Source organism: Corvus hawaiiensis, chromosome 22 (genome assembly GCF_020740725.1).
Source record: "Corvus hawaiiensis isolate bCorHaw1 chromosome 22, bCorHaw1.pri.cur, whole genome shotgun sequence".
Lineage (NCBI taxonomy): Eukaryota > Metazoa > Chordata > Aves > Passeriformes > Corvidae > Corvus > Corvus hawaiiensis.
In genome coordinates, this window is record NC_063234.1 from 3,681,765 (window position 1) to 3,700,011 (window position 18,247).

Below are 18,247 nucleotides of genomic sequence, written 5' to 3' on the forward strand. Positions count from 1 at the left end.
CCTTGTGCTAGGATAAATCACTACATCATCACATCACTGATCACACTGAAACAGACTTTCAAGTGCAGAGGTGCGGGTTTATAGTTTGTAACTATCAAAATATTTATTGGAGATTAGAAAATTTAAATAATAGCTATACATTATATACACACAGAGCTACAGTCTTAGAAAATAAGAGTTCAGAGTTGAAAAAGAGATGTTCAACTCCATCAATACTCAGGTTTTCTTGCAACAGAGGCTCGTTCCCTACGTTTCACTTGCTACATCACTTCATTCAAATGCAGTCACAGTATTTCACACACTGAGCTTGGAGCTCCTTCAAATAAATAACTTATAAATACAAACACTTCAGACTGGGCAACAGCTTTTGACTCCTTTCCTCTTTCTTCCTCAGACTTGGGAGCACTTTTAATGCATTTTAGTTCTTTTATTTTACCTCTTCTCTTTCCAAGTAACACACACAGAAGTTGTCCTTACTCAGGAGAACCATGGAGTCCCCACTGGAATGCCAGGAGAGAGACACAATCTGGAAGTCACCTGCGGGAAGAAATCAGTGTGTCAGCAAGGAGCTGGCAGCCCGTCCTCCTGCCAGAGACAAAGGCAGCTGGAATCAGCCACACAAATCCCTGCTGGCCCCATGCTGCCCTTGAGACATTTGCTGTGTCTCCTTAGGAACTCCTCTTTTTCCAAGGGTGAAAACACCCATTTTTAAGCAGCTCCAAGAACACACCTGCGCTATTTTCCATGACAACACTCAGATCAATTTATAAATGGAGTAACATTTTATCACTGAGCAGTTGCTGAGAGGCTGTGGCAGCTGCTGCAGGGCCTCACCTTCCCCAGGCACCTGCACGACCATGCAGCCAGCTGGGGACCACAGGTACACTCTGCTGGTGCCTGTGCACACGGCCAGGCGGGGCTGGCAGGGATCCCACTGGAAACACTGGATCGTGCACAGCTGCTCCAACACCACCGACAGCTTCAGCTTCCGGATGTCCCAGATCCACACGGCGTTGGGAATGTTGTCTGGAGAGGAAGCAGCAATCGTGTGATAGCGGAAGGATAAAAGGATCACGCTTGGTTTTTCTAAATGCACAGTAACAAACAGAATTCATACAACACAAACCTTTAGGTACACCCCGGGGTTACCACCACTTGAGTTTTGCCAAGCAGAGCCTTCAGGAAATAGTCAGCCTTGGAAATATTGCAAAGAAAGGTAAAAGTGACCTAGTCCATCTCCCAGTCCTTCCCTGGCTTTTATCAAATTTGTCTGTCTGATGGGTTTTGCACCTGACCCAGAGCTTTGGCATCCAGGCATGAACAGCCCCTCAGGACCATCAAAGGGAAAAATGGAACATTAATTCCATGACTTTCACTATTCAGAATTCCTCTCGCTATAGGTTGTGCAGCGTTCTGCCTTTCAAGAGACCCAGGCTCTAAGTGGGAAGATTTGTTTCATTACAGTGAGCTCACATAAACTTGAAGAAACATAAAACCCCACTATTTTCATTAAATACAGAGCCAAGGCTGAGTTCATGCCCTGATCAGCAGTTCTGGCAGCTCACAACAGTTAACACACACTAGAAGACAGGCTGGGATTCCTCTGTAGTTACATCTCTCACCAGAGCTGATTTTACAGGGTCATACTTTGCTCTTTTTATAGAGCAAAGGATCATTTCTGCTAAGGAAACCCCCCACATGCCACATGGTTTCCCCTCTAAGGCAGGGCAGTCGGAACTTACCATTTTTGGTTGCCAGGAAACAGTTATCTGCGCTGAAGGCCAACATCCCAACTCCCACTTTGGGATTTGCCCTGTCAGCAACTGGTTTGACATACTGTAAAGAAACTGGCACCTGGGAAATGTCATCTGGAATGGGAAATGAAAGTATTTCACTAAGTGAGCCTGGAAGGACAATGCATTTACATCCAACTGTTAAAACCTCTCATCTCTCAAGTGATAGGACCAAATTTTACTCTTCTCCAAGATGTTCCAATCAAAATTGCAATTGCTTTAAGATATCACATCTTCACACAGGCACCCTACTACTATTCCTGCCGTCCTACAGAAAAGGAAAGGCTGGTGATTCAGGAAATCAGGAAAATGAGGAGAGATGAATTTTTCTACTACCTTTTAACTAATATTTCTAACAGTGTTAACCAGAGGTGATTTACAGTGCCACAAACACTGCTTCTGATTTTTACTGCCCTTGAGAACATCCAGAGGATCTGTTCCACCATCCAAGGGGCAGAGGTCATCTACAATGTTTATTTAAAGATTTCCCAAGGCAAACTCAAGTGTCTGGTTTGAGTAAACTTTGGCTTACATTTACTCTTTGTGCTGAAGAGAGAACTAGCCAATTCTCTTGTTGGAGGGAAAGAAAGTCTCTCTGTGTCAACAGTTGGGGATTTCTCCACTTCTTTATACACAATCTACAAAGAAACAAGTGAGAGCTCTACAGAAGGGCCTCGGAGAGTTTGAACATGGGCTGTTACCAAATACCCACATCCCACTGACTCATTTGCACATTTATTACATCTCAGCATCCCCTGGTTCATCAACAGAGGAAAGGGCTTCAGCAGGCAGGTATGGAATCCAGTATTCCCAGTGAATCGTGGGCCACGTGGAACCTTGATCAGGAAAAACACTCCTGTGACAAATACACAAACCTTAAAGTCTACAAACAGTAAGTCTGAGGGAGTGCACGTCGTTCAGTATTTCTGACAGCAAAATAAATCATCCCCATTACAGTGGGAACATGAATCTCATTTTTGCAACCAAAAATCTTTAATCTGATTCTGTCACAAATAAAGTGCAGCACCGCAGAAGGAAAATAGCAAAAATATTTTAGTGTGCCTGCAACATATTCCCAAACACATGCACCAGGACAAAACACAGCAACTGCAATTCCTGTCTGTGTAGTGGAGATTAACAGAGCTATTTCCATTTGTTTTCCATGACATATTTTACACCTAACTGGAAGTTAAGGCATTATTCAGCCGTGAGAAGCTTTGCTGAGGTGCTTTAATGGCTCGTGCCTTGCTTCTGGTTAAGAGGCAGAGTCATGTGAATATTGCAAGCTTACAATCCACATACAAACTCTTCCAGGAGGTCTGTGCAGTCCCTCTATACCGTTCTTGTTACCTCCAGGGATGAGATCAGCTCAGGGTTTTGGGAACAGCAGCTCTGCACCTGCTGCCAACAGCCCAGAATCCGTCAGGCCTTGCAGGTACAGGTACAAAGGATTAAAATCAATGCTGACAGATGTTCCAGGAAATGCCCTTTAGGTGAGCTGGATGAGCCTGTCCACACAGGATGGAAAATCTGAACACAATCCAGTTCCAGCACTGTTTAAAGTCAGGAATTGTACAAGGCTGGGACAAATCTCTCCTGTTCAGTTTTCCAGTTTGCTGCTGGCTGCACACCCAAACCTGTAATGCAGCCACCACCTACACCAAAATACACTGGCACGTGACAGGAGCATCTGAGAATCTATTACTGCTCAAGAGAGATGAACACAGACATACTCCATCAAATTTGAAAGGATTCCCACATTTTTCTTACATTCCGAGGTTGCCATGCAATTTCCCAAGACCTAGTGGGGAAAAAGCAAAGTCTCCAGAATCAAATGGATTCATCAGGATGTTTCAGATACAAACAGCAGCACCTGAGCTCTGCTAAGGACTCCATGGATTTGGGATCCACACTTACAGTCTTTTTGCTGGCAATGGTTGCTGGATGGTCAAGCTCCGTGATCTTCTTCCACGTCACGTGGTTCAGGATACGCACCTGGCTCAGGAAGCGTGGCAAGGGGAGACTGTTAGGACAAAGTTCTCAAAATGGTTTAGATAAAAGAGGTAGGAAACACTTCTCACCTTTTCATCAAAGCTGCCAATGGCCAGGAACTGGCTGCTGGGACTCCAGGCGATTGATTTGACACCCAGGGGCCACTCATAGGCGCGGAAGGAGGAGAGCAGCCGCCCATCGAGGGAGTACAGCAGGACCTTGTACTGAAACACAGACAGAGCCACTCTAAAAGCCAGCAAAGGTGTTAAAAACCACAGGCAGGCAAATCATCCCTGCCAAACACTGCCTGTTCAACATGCAGCAAGTTCAATTCAAAGGTACCAATGCTTATCTATGAGTTAAGAGGCTTCGTTGCTCTCTTTTTGGATGAGTACTTTCATTAACTGTAAAATCACTGTGCAATGCAATGCCAGTAAAGCTGTAAAAGACTCTTAATTCTTCCAATGTTCTTCTTCCATTATTCTTTCATTATTTCAAAAGCAGGTTCTGCAATGTTCACTTTTTTTTTTTTTTGCAAGTAGAAATAGTTTGCTGTCATTAAAGATTTACAGAACAGTGACATCCACTTGCAAGGACACCCATCCCCAATACAAGTGTTATATTTAACAAAAGCTGGACCCACAACCTTGTATGTCCAAAAGAAACTTTTTAAACACTAATTATTTTAGTCACTGCTTTATACATGATGGCCAAAGACCAGCTTGAACTCTCCATGAAAATAATCTGCTTTTCCTCCTACCTCCAGGCACGTGTCCCACGCTGCCAGCACACAGCCATTGGGAGCCCACTCAATCCCAGACAGATCCTGGGTTTCAGTGTCAAAATGCTGCTCACAAAAGAGAAACCACAAAACCATCTGAAATATGTCAAGGAATCCCAAGCTAACAGAATGCTCAGTTTTAACCTTTCGAGGGCTACCACAAACACAAAAGAGCTTTTTGTGTGCCAGAGTAGCAACAGAAATATTTCCTCCTGTAATACATGCTGCATTCAGTGGATCTTTGATCCCCTTTACAGAAAAGCCAAAAGTTTCTATACCTTCAAATGAACAGCATTTCATAAGAAAATTAAATTAGTTACACTGAATCAGTCAAAAACCCAGGAAGCCTAATTCCTTGTCTCAAAGCCTAGTAGAGGATCACAGAATCCCAGAATGATTTGGGTTAGAAGGGACCTTAAAGATCATCTTGTCCCATGGGCAGGGACACCTTCCACTAGATCAGGCTGCTCCAAGCCCTGTCCAACCTGGCCTTAGACACTTCCAGGGATCCAGGGGCCTCCACAGCTTCCACTACAAGGTTCATTAGGAAAGAGCTCAGGAACACAACAAACATGTAGTGGTGTTTCCCAGATTTTCTCTCAGCTTCTGGTGAGACTCAGAATTTCCAAATTACAGGTGACACAACATACAGACAAGTTCTTAGTGAGGTTTAATTGCTCAGATCCAGCCCGTGGCCAATGCCACCCTCCATGGCCTGATCCCATGTGTGAACAGTTTATATCACATACCCCGAGTACCAAGCACTTGCTTCTCTCACTGTCACTAAGGGAGTAGTGTGCAATATGTGCATGTAAACCCCCCAGCAGAGTGGGAGGAGAGGCAGAGCTTACCCTGAGGAGCTGCCAGTTGTTGCACACGAAGATGCTGATGAAATCCTTGCAGTCACGTCGCTCTGCCACGGCCATGTACCGCCCGTCCTTGGTGAAAACCACCCCTGCCATGGGACAGATTAATTAAAACTGGCTTAAATAGAACAGACAACAAGGCAGAAGAGCTGATGAGTCTTCAGCGAGGAACAGTTACTCCCATTTCAAAGCAGAAATAAAAGAGGAGACAATTTTTTCACAGACGGTCGCATTAATCAAGGCAAAGCACAGTGTTACTGATTCATGGTGTCAGCAATTTTTAAGCTTGGAATGTACAATTTCTCAGGATGCAGAGCTCCAGCGTGCTTCAAAACACATCTAACCACTGACAGTTGTTATAGAAACCCAACAGATTTCAAATAACCACTTCATTTAGCCTGGCTAAATGGATCAGTTATGCAACCATCGGGTCTCCACCAGCTCCCAGGCGTTGCTCCCCATCCACTTGGATTTTGCATGGAACACATAATTGTCTTTGTCATCTGTGGGATACAAGCCTTGGGCAGCAACCTGCTCACCACAGCCATGTGGTCTGACAGCCTTGACACAAGCTTCCCTTTCCAACCTTCCCATGTGCAGAAGATGATAAAAGTCACTTTGGATTAATGTTTTTCATCACGAGCACATCCAGCATAATTTAATGTCTTAAAGGATCCCTCAAAAGCAAACACAACACAGATGCACGTGTGAAGAGCAGGCACGTGGATCAGCTGGAATCCTTCACTCAGAGACCACAACCTGGCTGCAGGTGCTGCTCAGAAGGGACGAGACCAGCCCCTGTTCCCAAACATGGGGTTTGTCACTACATTAAATTCGCTTTCCCTTTCTGCCCCATTAAAGGATCATTCCCAGGTGGATGTGTGACACTTACCTTGCTGGCACGCTTTGGGGTACTTGATGTAAGACACAGACTTGGTGCACAAGGACCACACCGTGATTCGCAGCTGGCGGAGAGACAGGGAACAGTTTTAGTTATTTTTGTAGATTAAAAATAAAAGAATTAATAGGAAAACATCAACCTAATTCAGCAACACTAAGTGGATCAATTAACCTTCTGTGATTGATTAATTCTGCAGCTATTTTGGATAACACAATGCCCTGGGAAGCAACTATGAGGAATTGTCTCCCAGTTTCTGGCAGTTAGCAGGGAATTTACCCCAAGCTTAAATGGGTACTCTAGATGGGGATACAAAATTCAAACCACTGATATGGAGAAAAGCTCTTCACGAATACTGAATTTCCTGACATTAGCACAAATGTGTCTTCCCAATCTATTGCCCAGAGTCACTTTGCAGTTGGAAAAACGCATTTCATCACAGAATCTGGAGGAGAGATGGGGAGTTTCCTGCCCTTACGAATGGATGACAAGTTACAGCCACTTTAGAACTTTGCATCCCTTGGGAAAAGGCTACCAAGTGTGAAAATTGAGCTGTATTTTTCAACATTTAGTCACCCTCAGCTTTGATGGCTGATTTGTGTTTTGCTCTTCCCTCCTCAGCCACACACAAGGAGGCACCGTTACAGAATTACTGAAAAATTCGAAGACACCCAAAACCTGCTAATGCAAAGCATTGCTTTACACTGGTGTTTGGGGGATTTCTGGAGAACTGTGCTTCCACAAGCACCAAGAGCTGCAGAGAGGGCAGGCAGCTGCAGACCCAGCCTCCCCACAGCTCCCCAAGGTCACAGCTGCACTCCAGGCCCTGCCTCGCCATCTGTACATCACCCAATTAAAAACAAATACTCCCTCTCCCTTAGCAACGGCAGCCCCAGACACATGGGCATTCACCAGCATGGCACGTGAACCTTTGCATTTGGAGCTGGAGCAAGGAATGCTTCCAGGGACAGGTTTTTAACTTGTGTTCTCCTGCATTTTACTGCACCAAGGAAGAGCTACAGGTAGAACTTTTTGCAGTGAAGCACCTCCATCATGAAGCTGCCTTTCCCTGAACCACTGAACGCCAAAATTAATTCTGATCCATTATGTAAAACACCAGCACCGTCTCCGTTTCCTCCTCCTCCCAAATCCCACACAGCCCAGCAGCATCCCAGCATCCCAGCAGTCTTGGGAGGAAGGTTCTGCTACACCTTTTTGCAGGTTAGTCCTCAACACACCTTTTCCTTCCCTGAGGTACCTGGCACTGTTCAGTGGTGACAAAGGATCCTGAGGGAGCACCCTATGGATCTGCTTTACTGGTAACACTGCAGGCTATGTTGCAACAGAACCTGAATGTTTTTTTCTTGCTGACATGATCAGTTTTGGTGGGAAGCACAATTCCAGGGATTTACAGGGTTCAAACCAAGCCTCAGAATCCCAATAAATGCTGCCTCCCCATCAGAGATCCGTGGAGTCCCAGAACAGTCCCTTCTGCCTTACACGTCAGACAAACTTCTGAGATTTGAGGAAACAACACAGGATTTTTTTTTTCCATTGAATCATAGAATGATTTGGGCTGGAAGGGACCTTAAAGTTCATCTTGCCCCACCCCCTGCCATGGACACAGACACCTTCTAGTAGACCAGGTTGCTCCAAGCCCTGTCCAACCCCACTGGGAAGTATTTCTTGCCAGTATCTCACCTAACTCTAACCTCTGTCAGTGTGAAGCCATTCCCCTTTGTCCTGTCACTCCAGGCCCTTGGAAATAGGGGCCCCTCTCCATCTTTCCTGTAAGTTCCCTTCAGGCACTGGAAGGCCACAATTAGGTCGCCCCAGAACCTTCTCTTCTCCAGGCTGGACAGTCCCAACTCTCTCAGCCTTTCCTCCTAGCAGAGCTGCTCCATCCCTCTGATCTTGGTGCCTCCTCTGGACTCTCTCCAGCAGCTCCATGTCCTTCCTATGCTGGGACCGCAGAGCTGGAGGCAGCTCTGCAGGTGGGGCCTCACCTGAGCGGGGCAGAGGGGCAGAACCTCCTCCTCTAAGTTTAGCAGCTCCTGGAGGAATCCACAAGATGAACAACATAAATCAACTTTTATCCCTGGGCCTGCTCACTTCCGGCCACCCAAACCCAGCGTTGTCAGTCTGCTCCTCAGGCAAGATTTACTTTAAAAATACCAACACGATGCCTCCACACATTCTTCTGCAGCAACTGCAGCACTGAAATGCTGCTGGGGACTATTAATTGCAGCCCTAAATGCACTGGCTGCCCTGCCTCCCTTAAGCAAAACACACAGCACACATTCTCCAGCCACTTAATACAAGCTTAGCAGCTGCAGGCTTCGAATGCTGAGGGCTGGATCATCATTTTTCCTGACAAAGGCATCTTAAGTGCTGCTGCTCGGCCTCATGAACAGCTCCCCTGGCCTGCTGGGCATCACACACACTTCCATCCTGGACCACACTGGCTGCTTCAAGCCTCAGGAGGCAAAACCTTGCTGCTCATGTTGAGCTCAGGTGCACAGGAAGAGGAAAATCTCTGTAGATGAGAAACACCACTGAGTTGCCACTGTCACCTCTGCCCTGCCCGAGGCTCAGCCAAAGAAAAGCAAGGCCACCTTTGTTTTGAAATATTTCTGCATCCATCTCTGCTCCGTCAGGGAGCCACAGAGTCATGTAGGATGGGAAAGCCCTCAAAGACCACAGAGTCCAACTACTTCCCCAGCACTGCCAAGGCCACCCGTAGACCACGTCCCCAAGTACCACATCTAAATGTCTTTTAAATCCCTCAAGGGATGTTGACTCCATCCCTCCCCTGAGGGGCCTGTCCCAATGCTTGACAACCCTTTCCATGAAGAAATTTTTCCTAATATCCAATCTAAACCTCCATTTGCTGTAAAGACAGAAGCTTCTCCAAAAGGGTCAAGCTTTATAACTCCTCAGAGAGGACAATAATGGTTTCCCTGTTCTTCACTACTGAGCACACGCTCCTGGCACCAGATATTTGGGTGCCATCACACCCTGATATTGCTGGGGGGGCACTGCCCTGCCCTGCATGCCCAAAAACATGGACACCAAACTGCCCCAGTGCCTCTGCAGCACTGGGGAGAGCCCAGAGAGCACAGCCAGCACACATTTCATGGCACAGTCACACACACAAAAATACACCTGCAAAAACCCAGACTACAACTAAACCAGATGCCTCTTAAGTGTCTGATAAGCAAAGCCCTCATCTTCACTCCATCTATCAGCCTTTAACATCTAGTAAGATCACAGAATCACCGCATGGTTTGGGTTGGAAAGGCCCTTAAAGATCATCTTGTTTCAAATCCTCTATTCACAGAACCACTGAGGTTGGAAAAGACCAGCAGGATCACTGAGTCCAGTCCAAGCTGTGCCTGATCCCCACCTTGTCACTCAGCACTGAGTGCCACCTCCAGGGATGGGGACTCCACCACCTCCCTGGGCAGTGCCTTCCAATGCCTGACCACCTTTTCCATGAAAAAATTCCTCCTGGTGTCCAACCTGACCCTTCCCTGGCACAGCTTGAGGCTGTGTCCTCTCATCCTGGCGCTTTTTGTCTGTTCAACTCCGCTCTCTCCAGCAAGGGCTGGAGGCTCAGAGGGAAGCACACAGATACACTCCATAACTCCATTGTAACTTCTCACCCAGCTCACACAACCTGATGGTTCAGCCTAGTGCTAGGAACAGGCAAAACCAAATCATTTTGATTCCTGAAAGTAGAATCCTTTCCTGTTGTTCCATTTGTGCCCACTCAGACATTCCTACAAACTGAGAAACTCACATTACGTGCTTAATGTGTGGATTTCACACCCCCTTCCCTTAATATTGTGTTTACAACTCAATTGTAACAGAAAGGGAAAATCCTCATATTCCCACCTGGAACATTCCACAGTCTCATTTACGTTGCCAACATAAATGAGATGAAGAAGATTAGAAGGATTGTGTCACAGCTTGCAGACAGGATCGGGAGCAACAGAAACACCAAACACAGAGGGTGAAAAAAGAAACCAAACGCTTCAAAAATGACAGGAAATTTCCATTGCTGCTCGTTGCCTTTCTCAGGGAATTCATGGAGAAGGGACAATTGCTTTTATAGCAGGAGAACAGCCCGTGGTCAGATAAGTTGCAGCAAGCCATTCTCCACTGCTCCTTTTGGGGGATACTTTCTCTTCAGCATAGATGACTCCATTGAGTGGAGTTGTCAAACTCAAATCCTCATGATAATGGTGTCTGAGAAGTTTTCAGCTGTTGTTTTGCAGTGGAAAAACAAACCAAAAGCAGAAGCATTTTTAAAATAGCCTGAAAACAGCTGAGAAATAAAAAGTATTTAGATGGTAACGTGATAAACAGTCTCCAGCGCCGGGCCCAGGACCACGGCTCGATGTTGACAGCTCCAGGCAGGTGTAGGACTGGTGATTTTCAGCAGACAAAAACACACTTTTAAACAACCTACAGCTCAAATGACTGTCAACTCTTGTCCCAGACTTGACTGGGTCACTTGGTCCCCTTACATAGCAGTGTCTGTCAGCACTGGATTTCAGAAGATTATTCGGAGCACATTCCTCGCCAGGAAGCAATTTTCAGCCGATGCAGCCACGCACAGTTACTAAGGATTAGCTGGGATACACACACAGAAACACACACTTCTCCCTGCTGTGGAGTTCCAAAGAAGCTCCTTAATGCTTAAGGACCTGACATGGAATGAGACAAAGTACAAAGTATGTCGTTTGTAAGCACAGCTCTTCAGAGAAACACTCCAGAACATCTTCACACTATTTATCCCAAAACACGAGGATCATGAGGAAGCAGAGAATCACAGAATCCCAAGATGGCTTGGGTTGGAAGGGACCTTAAAGCTCATCTTATCCCACCCCCTGCCATGGGCAGGGACATCTTCCACTAGACCAGGCTGCTCAAAGCCCTGTCCAACCTGGCTTTGAGCACTTCCAGGAATGTGAAGAGGATCCATTTGCTTTCCTTCAGATCTTTCACCTGCAGCTCTTGGTTAAGCTCTACCTGTGCCTGTAAATTCTGGTGGAATGATGGCACTGGAAGGAGTCACATTGGGTTCAACACCTTCCACAGGACACACTGATAACGCGGAACTGCCTTCCAGAGTGGATTTCAGCAGAGAAGGAACACTGACCGCAAAGAAACCCTACAAATTAGCTGATGAATTCCAAGTGTCAGAGGATGGTGCCAGACTCCTTTTTTTGGTGCCAGTGACAGGACAAGGAGTAATGGCCATAAACTAAAACACAACAAGTTCCACTTCAACATGAAGAACTTCTTTCCATGGAGGGTGGCAGAGCACTGGAACAGCTGCCCAGGGAGGGTGTGGAGTCTCCCTCTCTGGAGACATTCCAAACCCACCTGGATGTGTCCCTGTGTCACCGGCTCCAGCTGACCCTGCCTTGGCAGGGGGTTTGGACTGAATGATCTCCAGAGGGCCCTCACAACCCCAACTATTCTGGGATTCTGTAATGATTTTTCTGAGGCACTGGTAAGTACAGACTGCTAGAAGGAAATTAGCACAACCATAACCTTTAAAAAACTCAGGGAATAAGGAAGTTCCTTGTGAGCTTTCAGTGGAGTTCACACGTGAACCTGAAGAATTACGAGAACAACTGCTTACTTGGTGCTGTTTGAAAGCATCAAGCCACCAAAGCCCAGCTGAGCTGCCTGATAGGGAACCCCCAAACCCTCCAGGCAATTTCTGGATTTGATAACACACTGATATTAATTATCCCCAAAGCTTGTCCTGAGCACTGCCCACATCCATCCCCCCAGCCTGTGGATTTAGCAGGGAGGGAGTAAACACAGCTCCAACCGCGGCCCAGCCCTGGCAGCTGTCTGACAACAGCTAATTTAGCAACCTGTTTACAGCTGGAAAGGAAACTTATCCCAACACAGATGCCAACTTGGCAAAGGCTTAATGAAATCCTCTAAGGTCAAACCGAGTTCTGTTGGGAGGCAATAAATCCTCGCTGGTCCACCCCCACACGCACGTGCCACAAGATCCTTTCTGGGAGCCTCACACAGCCCCAGCCTGCAGTTCTGACTCCTCCGCTGCTGCCTGACCAGCAGGGATGGCTCTGCTGCCTCCAGGCTGGAATTCTGGGCTTGTTTTTAATTTTTATTGCCACTATCAGGGCAATTCACACCTGGGAAAACCAAGGCCTAAACTCATGGCTCCTACCTAAAAGGGCGAGGAAGGGGGGTCTGCAAACACACACACACACACACACACACACACACACACAGGGCAGAGTCCGCATCTGTATCCCACTGACACTGGGATTTGCCCAAAAAAAGGGGGAATCTTGCATTGCAGCATGAGAATTCTGTGCTAGCCAGTGTTATGGCACAAGAGCCTGCCACCCAAAACCCACCCACAGGTTTGGAAAGAGTGAACACAAAGAGAAAGTGTCTCACATGCAGTTCTTGGCTGTTTTCTGACCCTTCATTATTGTACTGAATAACAGGAATCATCAGCTCTAATCCAAGGGTGGAAGAGTCAGAAATCACAGGTCTTCCAACAAACCCACCATCCACAAACCAATTTGGATTCTACATGAGTCTGTGTTCCCCAATACGGGTCTTAATAAGCACTTAGAGGTGTTTTAATTTTAATTTTACAAGCAGTTCCATCAGCAGTCTGGCTCCTATGTGTCAAATCAAACAATTGGGAAAATATTTCCAGGATCTGGATCTAAATCTCATCTCATAGGTCAATAAACCTAAGCCTGTATGTTTTAATTTAAAATCACTCTGAAATGTTTATGGTTTGGGTTTTTTTAACTAGAAATCCTGAGCTTTTCTCACTGTGAAAGCAATATATTGGATTTCTAAAACTGCTTTGTTGAATGCCATCAAAATATCAAAATCAAAAACACCAAGACATGTTCTCAAACATAATTTCACCTTCAAATTTAAGTGTTCATTTTCTATCTTATCACCAGAAGCAAGAGGACAAAGTGCTAGCAGAATAACAAACACCTAACCTGGAGTTAACCTGAGTTATACACAGGAATACAGAGCTGCATCCGTGCTCTCCACCACCGCTGCAGCTTTAAGGGTTGGGTTATTTTAGGAGGCAAAGGGCAGACAGCAACATCTGACACCGTGGGGAGCAACCCTGCCTCCACACTCACATGGAACTCGGTGGTGTTGAGGATGTGACGACCGTCCGGACTCCAGCATGAAGCCACCAATCCCGCGGAGCCCTCGTCGATCCTACAGTGCCAGGCCGGCTGCTCCAGGGACCAGACCTGGGGCAGGGAGCAACCAGACAGCGCAGGAAGCAACAGCTGACCCAAACCTCTGCTCAGGAGGACTCCCTGCAGCTGACAACAGGCTCCTGCATCCCACCCCAGGGAGCTCAGGGACTCCCAGCCGCCCGCAGCCATGAAGGACTGGCGCTGGATCCCGCTGCAAAAGTGAGTCCCACACCTCTGGGTGATAATGGAAATGGCAAATGATGTGCGGTTGTTTTTTTCTGAATATCCAACATTTAAACAGGCTTAGTCCGTTTAACAAGCTTGCATGCATTTACTCCCTACTGCAGTAAGAAACTGGTAAAATAATCTCCAATTCTGATCTGTTTTGCTAGGTATTTTTATCCTAAATATTCTTTTTCAAACTAAGATGTTTGTCATGGCTTTCAAAATCCTGGCATGCTGTGTTATGCTCGAACTGCGTTATCAATAACATCAGGTGCTTCAGCAAAGCCTCATGCTAGTGCTGGCTGTTAAGCTCTCACTCACATCACACCCCAATCCCAGCAGGGAACACGCCCTGTCCTGCTTTCATCCTCACCTGGACAATGCCTCGCTTGTACAAGGCACACAGGATGAACAGGGAGTCCGAGGACCACTCGAGGTACTGGATCTGATCCAGGCAGGTGTAGAGCTGGAGGAGCTGCAGGGAGCTCGCATCCCGAACCACCAAACGGTGCTGCACACATGAGGCCTGGGGGGAACAGGGACAGGGCTGAGGTGGGGCGGGATCCTGGATGGAGCACCGGCACTGTCCCTGCCAGGCTCGCTGCGATCCCAGGTTCAGTTCAGAGAGGATCAATATTGTGTTTTAGAGAAAAAATCCTCCCTGTCAGGGTGGTGAGCCACTGGCACAGGTTGCCCAGGGAAGCCGTGGCTGCCCCTGGGTCCCTGGAAGTGTCCAAGGCCAGGCTGGACGAGGCTTGGAGCAACCAGGGATAGTGGAAGGCGTCCCTGCCCATGGCAGGGGCTTTGAACTAGATGAGCTTTAAGGTTCCTTGCACCTCAAACCAGTTGGGGATTCTACAATTCTATTCAATATGCACTGAGCTCCACTGCAAACTACTGTGAGAACAGCTAACCCAGGGGGAAAGGGGGTTTTACAGTAATAAATAGAATCCTTGCTGATTCCATCACTGCTGGCTAAGTAACTCCAGTTTTCAAAAAATTACTTTCTGTCTTATAACTATTATTTTATTTCAGAGAATCCCAGGATGGTTTGGGTTGGGAGGGACCTAAAGTTCATCTAGTTCTACTCCCTGCCATGGGCAGAGACACCTTCCACCATCCCAGTTTGCTCCAAGCCCCAATGTCCAGCCTTGCCTGGGACACTTCCAGGGATGCCAGCTTCTCTGGGCACCCTGTGCCAGGGCCTGCCCACCCTCACAGGGAAGGATTTCTTCCCGATATCCCATCTAACCCTCTCCTCTGGCAGTTTGAAGCTATTCCCCCTTGTCCTGCTTCTCCAAACCGCTGTAAAAAGTCCCTCTCCATCTTTCCTGTAGGCTCCCTTCAGGTACTACTGAATTTAAAGTACTAATTCATCTAACTGATTAAGGTTAATTTAACCTAACTCACGTCTCCGGTATTGACCCTTATTGACCCAAAGCCTCTCGGCAGCAGCCTCCGAGCTCAGATCCGCAGGATCCGGGGCTCCACCGCTGCCCGCTCCGTGTCCGCCCTCAGCCCGGCCCGGCCCGGGGGGCCCCGCGCCGCGGCCGCTCGGGGGCCCCGCCAACCGCCCCGTCCCGGGCCGCGCGGCCCCGCTGACCACGATCGGCACTCACCAGGCACTTTCCGTCGGGGGAGAAGCGGCCCAGGAGCCCCGAGAGCTTGAACAGCTCCGAGAAGTTCATGGCGGGCGCGGCGCCGCCGGGATTCGAACCCGCCGCGCTCCTCCCGCCCCGCTCCGCTCCGCCCCGCCGGGGCCCGCCGGAAGGGGCGGGGCCGCGCGGGAGGGGCCGCCCCGGGGCACGCCGGGAGTTGTGGTCCCTGCGCCGGCCCGGCAGGGGGCGCCCGGCGGCGGGAAGCGCGCGGGAAAGCGCCGCGTGAGCCGCATTGGTATGCAAATGAGCCGCTAATAAGCCGGGTAATGACGCGATTAATGAGCTGAGGGGCGTGTTCCCCCTCCTCTCCCCATCCTCAGAGAACCCTCCCTTATTTGGCGCCTTTCCGCGGGCAGCGTCCCGCGCCCGGGACTGCCCGGGCTAATTAATCAGCCCTTCTGGCTAATTAACCACCGTTTCCGGCTAATCACCACTGCCGGCTAATTACCAACAGCAACGGCAGCACAGGCGGGATGTCCCTCCAAGTTCCCCGGACAGGACCGAGGAACTAACAATTGCAATAGAGATACCCCAGCAAAAAGGATGTGAACTGACTGGAACCGATCAATAAATAAATAAATAAATACAGGCACAGCAGGGAAGAGGCAGATCCCAGATAACCCTCTCAGGGGACATATTCCTTTGGGAAACAGCCCCCTCCCGGCGCAGCCGGCCGCCAGGGAGCAGAAGAGCCAAGAGGGGACGAGGAGGGTTACAGGGATGTCTGTGTTCCCAAAACATAGTCAGTGTCCCCAAAACTCTCCGATCGCGCGGGCTGAGGCTGCTCTGCATCCCTTCCCCACTGAACAGCCAGGGGGATGCACAACTGCCTCCCTTTGTCCGCCCGGTCTGTACCCCCGGAATTTTTGGGCGGCAGCAGCCTGGCTCCCACCCCAGTGACAGCACAGTCCGGGTGGGACCCCCTCCCTGTTTGGGGGCCACAATCACCATCACTTAAAAATAAACCTCACGATCAGAGCAAATATCCGAGTCTTGATTTCATTACGGATTATTTGAGTTCCAGAAGCTGATTCCAGCCCCACCGATGTTTTTTGGGGGTTGAATGCATCGGTTTTCTGTCCCCACAACAGAGGGACAGACGTGCCAGCTGCTCTGCCGTCACCATCTGCCCCACGTGTGATGTGGGGGTGCCTGCGGGCAGGGAGTGTCTGTTGGTCCCCAAGTGGGGACGGGGGACCTGAACACAAGCGGTGATTGCCCAAGGATGAGCAGTGCTCGCTGCCTGCCCCGGGTGACCGAGGGCAAGTGACCAGCGACACGGGAGCTTGTGAGGAGGGTGTCAGTGTGACAGGGTGAGTCCATAGGATGCAGATAATTAGCCTTGTGGGTGATGGGTTTTAATCAGAAATGTTCAGCCGTCACCCACTGCCCCTCTCCGTGTGCCTTGGCAAGTCGCTGTTCCCTGGGGGAAGCAGCACACGGAATCCTGGAGCCCTTCCCCATCCCCCAGGCAGGTGGTCCCGGTGGCTCCAGGAGAGATGAGCCGGTCACTTGGCTGAATGCAAACACAAAACCCGCTCAGTCCATCAGTCCAATGAGGGGAAGAGCCTCCTTTCATCTACACTGAGCGTCCCTTGCCGGGTATCCCATCCCTGGAAGTGCCCAAGGCCAGGCTGGACGGGTCTTGGAGCACCCTGGGACAGCGGAAGGTGTCCGTGCCCATGGCAGGGGCTGGAACTGGATGATTTTTAAGCTCCCCTCCGACCCAAACCATTCCCTGATTCTGTGACTGTCATTAAAGCCCAGCAGCCGCCTCGGGCGCGGTGCTGCCGGGTGGCCGCCACTCTTGCAGCTCCCACACCCAACTTGCCCCGGCGTCACTTTGGCGCTGGTGACCAGCTTTAATTCCCTGGCACGCTTGGCTGAGCACTCCCCACCCCCTTGCAACTGCCTCCTATTCCAGGAAGGCGCGCAGGAGCTTTTGCCTCACTTTTCACACAGCTTTCCGCGGCTCCAATGTCATTGCCTTGGCGACCGGGACGCTACTCCGGTGTAGTGCAGTAAATAACGTAGATCCTCAATCCCAGGCTACTCCTGTCTGCGGGAGACCTCCGGGGGAACTCAAAACGCAGGTAGGAAGGAAAAAAACTACCAAAGGAAACCCCTTGCTATGGGTATGTGGGAGTTTCTCGGCACGACCCTCTCCTGAGCGCTCGATAACGCGGCTGCAAGATGATTTGCGGCCGCTTTGCTTCGTGGGCTTGTGGCACAACATTAAAGTGTCTTGGAAAGTTTGCTCCCAAGTGCCTTGGCTCTGGAGTTAAAGCACTTGCGGAGGAGCCTTGAACGGGCGAAGCAGAGGAGGGGCTGGATGCCGGTGGGATGCGGGGGCCGGCGGCCACAGGCAGGTCCCTGAGTGGGGCTGAGGCTGGGCTGCCGAGGAGGGAGGGGGAGCAGCGGCCTCAGCCTCCTGCCCCATCACGAGCTGCTGTCAGTGAGTGCAGCCAGAGAGGGTTTCTGTCCAACCTGCCTCCTCCTTGGAAAGCAAATCGTTGATAAGCTGCTGGACCCCAAGGAGGGCTCCTGAGATTCCAAGTGAACTGCAGGAAAGCTCACTCACTCACTCTCCATTGCTTTCACAAGCCTCATTTTGCAGGTGTGGATTTAACAGTCCGGGACAAAGGAATGATAGCACAGGGCAGCGTTGGCACCTTGGGACTGGCAGCATTTTTGCGAACATTAAGTTGTTTGCTGTGGGCTGGATGAGCCTGATGGGTCTCCCTGTGCAGAGGAGAGAAGGTCCAGGGCCAGTTCCCAAGTCATGGAGCAGCT

The 18,247-nt window shown here is 49.2% G+C and overlaps 1 protein-coding gene across 2 annotated transcripts; it reads right to left on the reverse strand.

Annotated features, from left to right (window-relative positions):
* Positions 1 to 71: 71 nt before the first annotated feature.
* On the reverse strand, positions 72 to 15,555 carry WRAP73 (WD repeat containing, antisense to TP73). Of its 2 annotated transcripts, XM_048326038.1 has the most exons (12): positions 15,416 to 15,555; positions 14,170 to 14,322; positions 13,506 to 13,622; positions 6,325 to 6,397; positions 5,418 to 5,521; positions 4,546 to 4,632; positions 3,875 to 4,009; positions 3,711 to 3,788; positions 2,326 to 2,431; positions 1,743 to 1,868; positions 835 to 1,026; positions 72 to 537 (listed from the first exon to the last, which is right to left on the reverse strand). In XM_048326038.1, exons 1-12 carry the CDS (start codon positions 15,482 to 15,484, stop codon positions 428 to 430), a joined length of 1,350 nt encoding a protein of 449 aa, XP_048181995.1. In that variant the 5' UTR covers positions 15,485 to 15,555; the 3' UTR covers positions 72 to 427. The 2 variants fall into 2 exon arrangements, with proteins under 2 accessions (XP_048181995.1, XP_048181996.1); XM_048326039.1 differs by lacking the exon at positions 13,506 to 13,622.
* Between the last annotated feature and the right edge of the window lie 2,692 nt (positions 15,556 to 18,247).

Coding starts and splice junctions, on each gene's coding strand:
- WRAP73 (XM_048326038.1), bottom strand. CDS start 15,484: ATGAACTTCTCGGAGCTGTTCAAGCTCTCGGGGCTCCTGGGCCGCTTC. Junction 5,522..6,324: donor CCCCAAAGCGTGCCAGCAAG/GTAAGTGTCACA, acceptor GTCCCATGGCAG/GGGTGGTTTTCACCAAGGAC. Junction 1,869..2,325: donor CTTCAGCACAAAGAGTAAAT/GTAAGCCAAAGT, acceptor TTCCCATTCCAG/ATGACATTTCCCAGGTGCCA.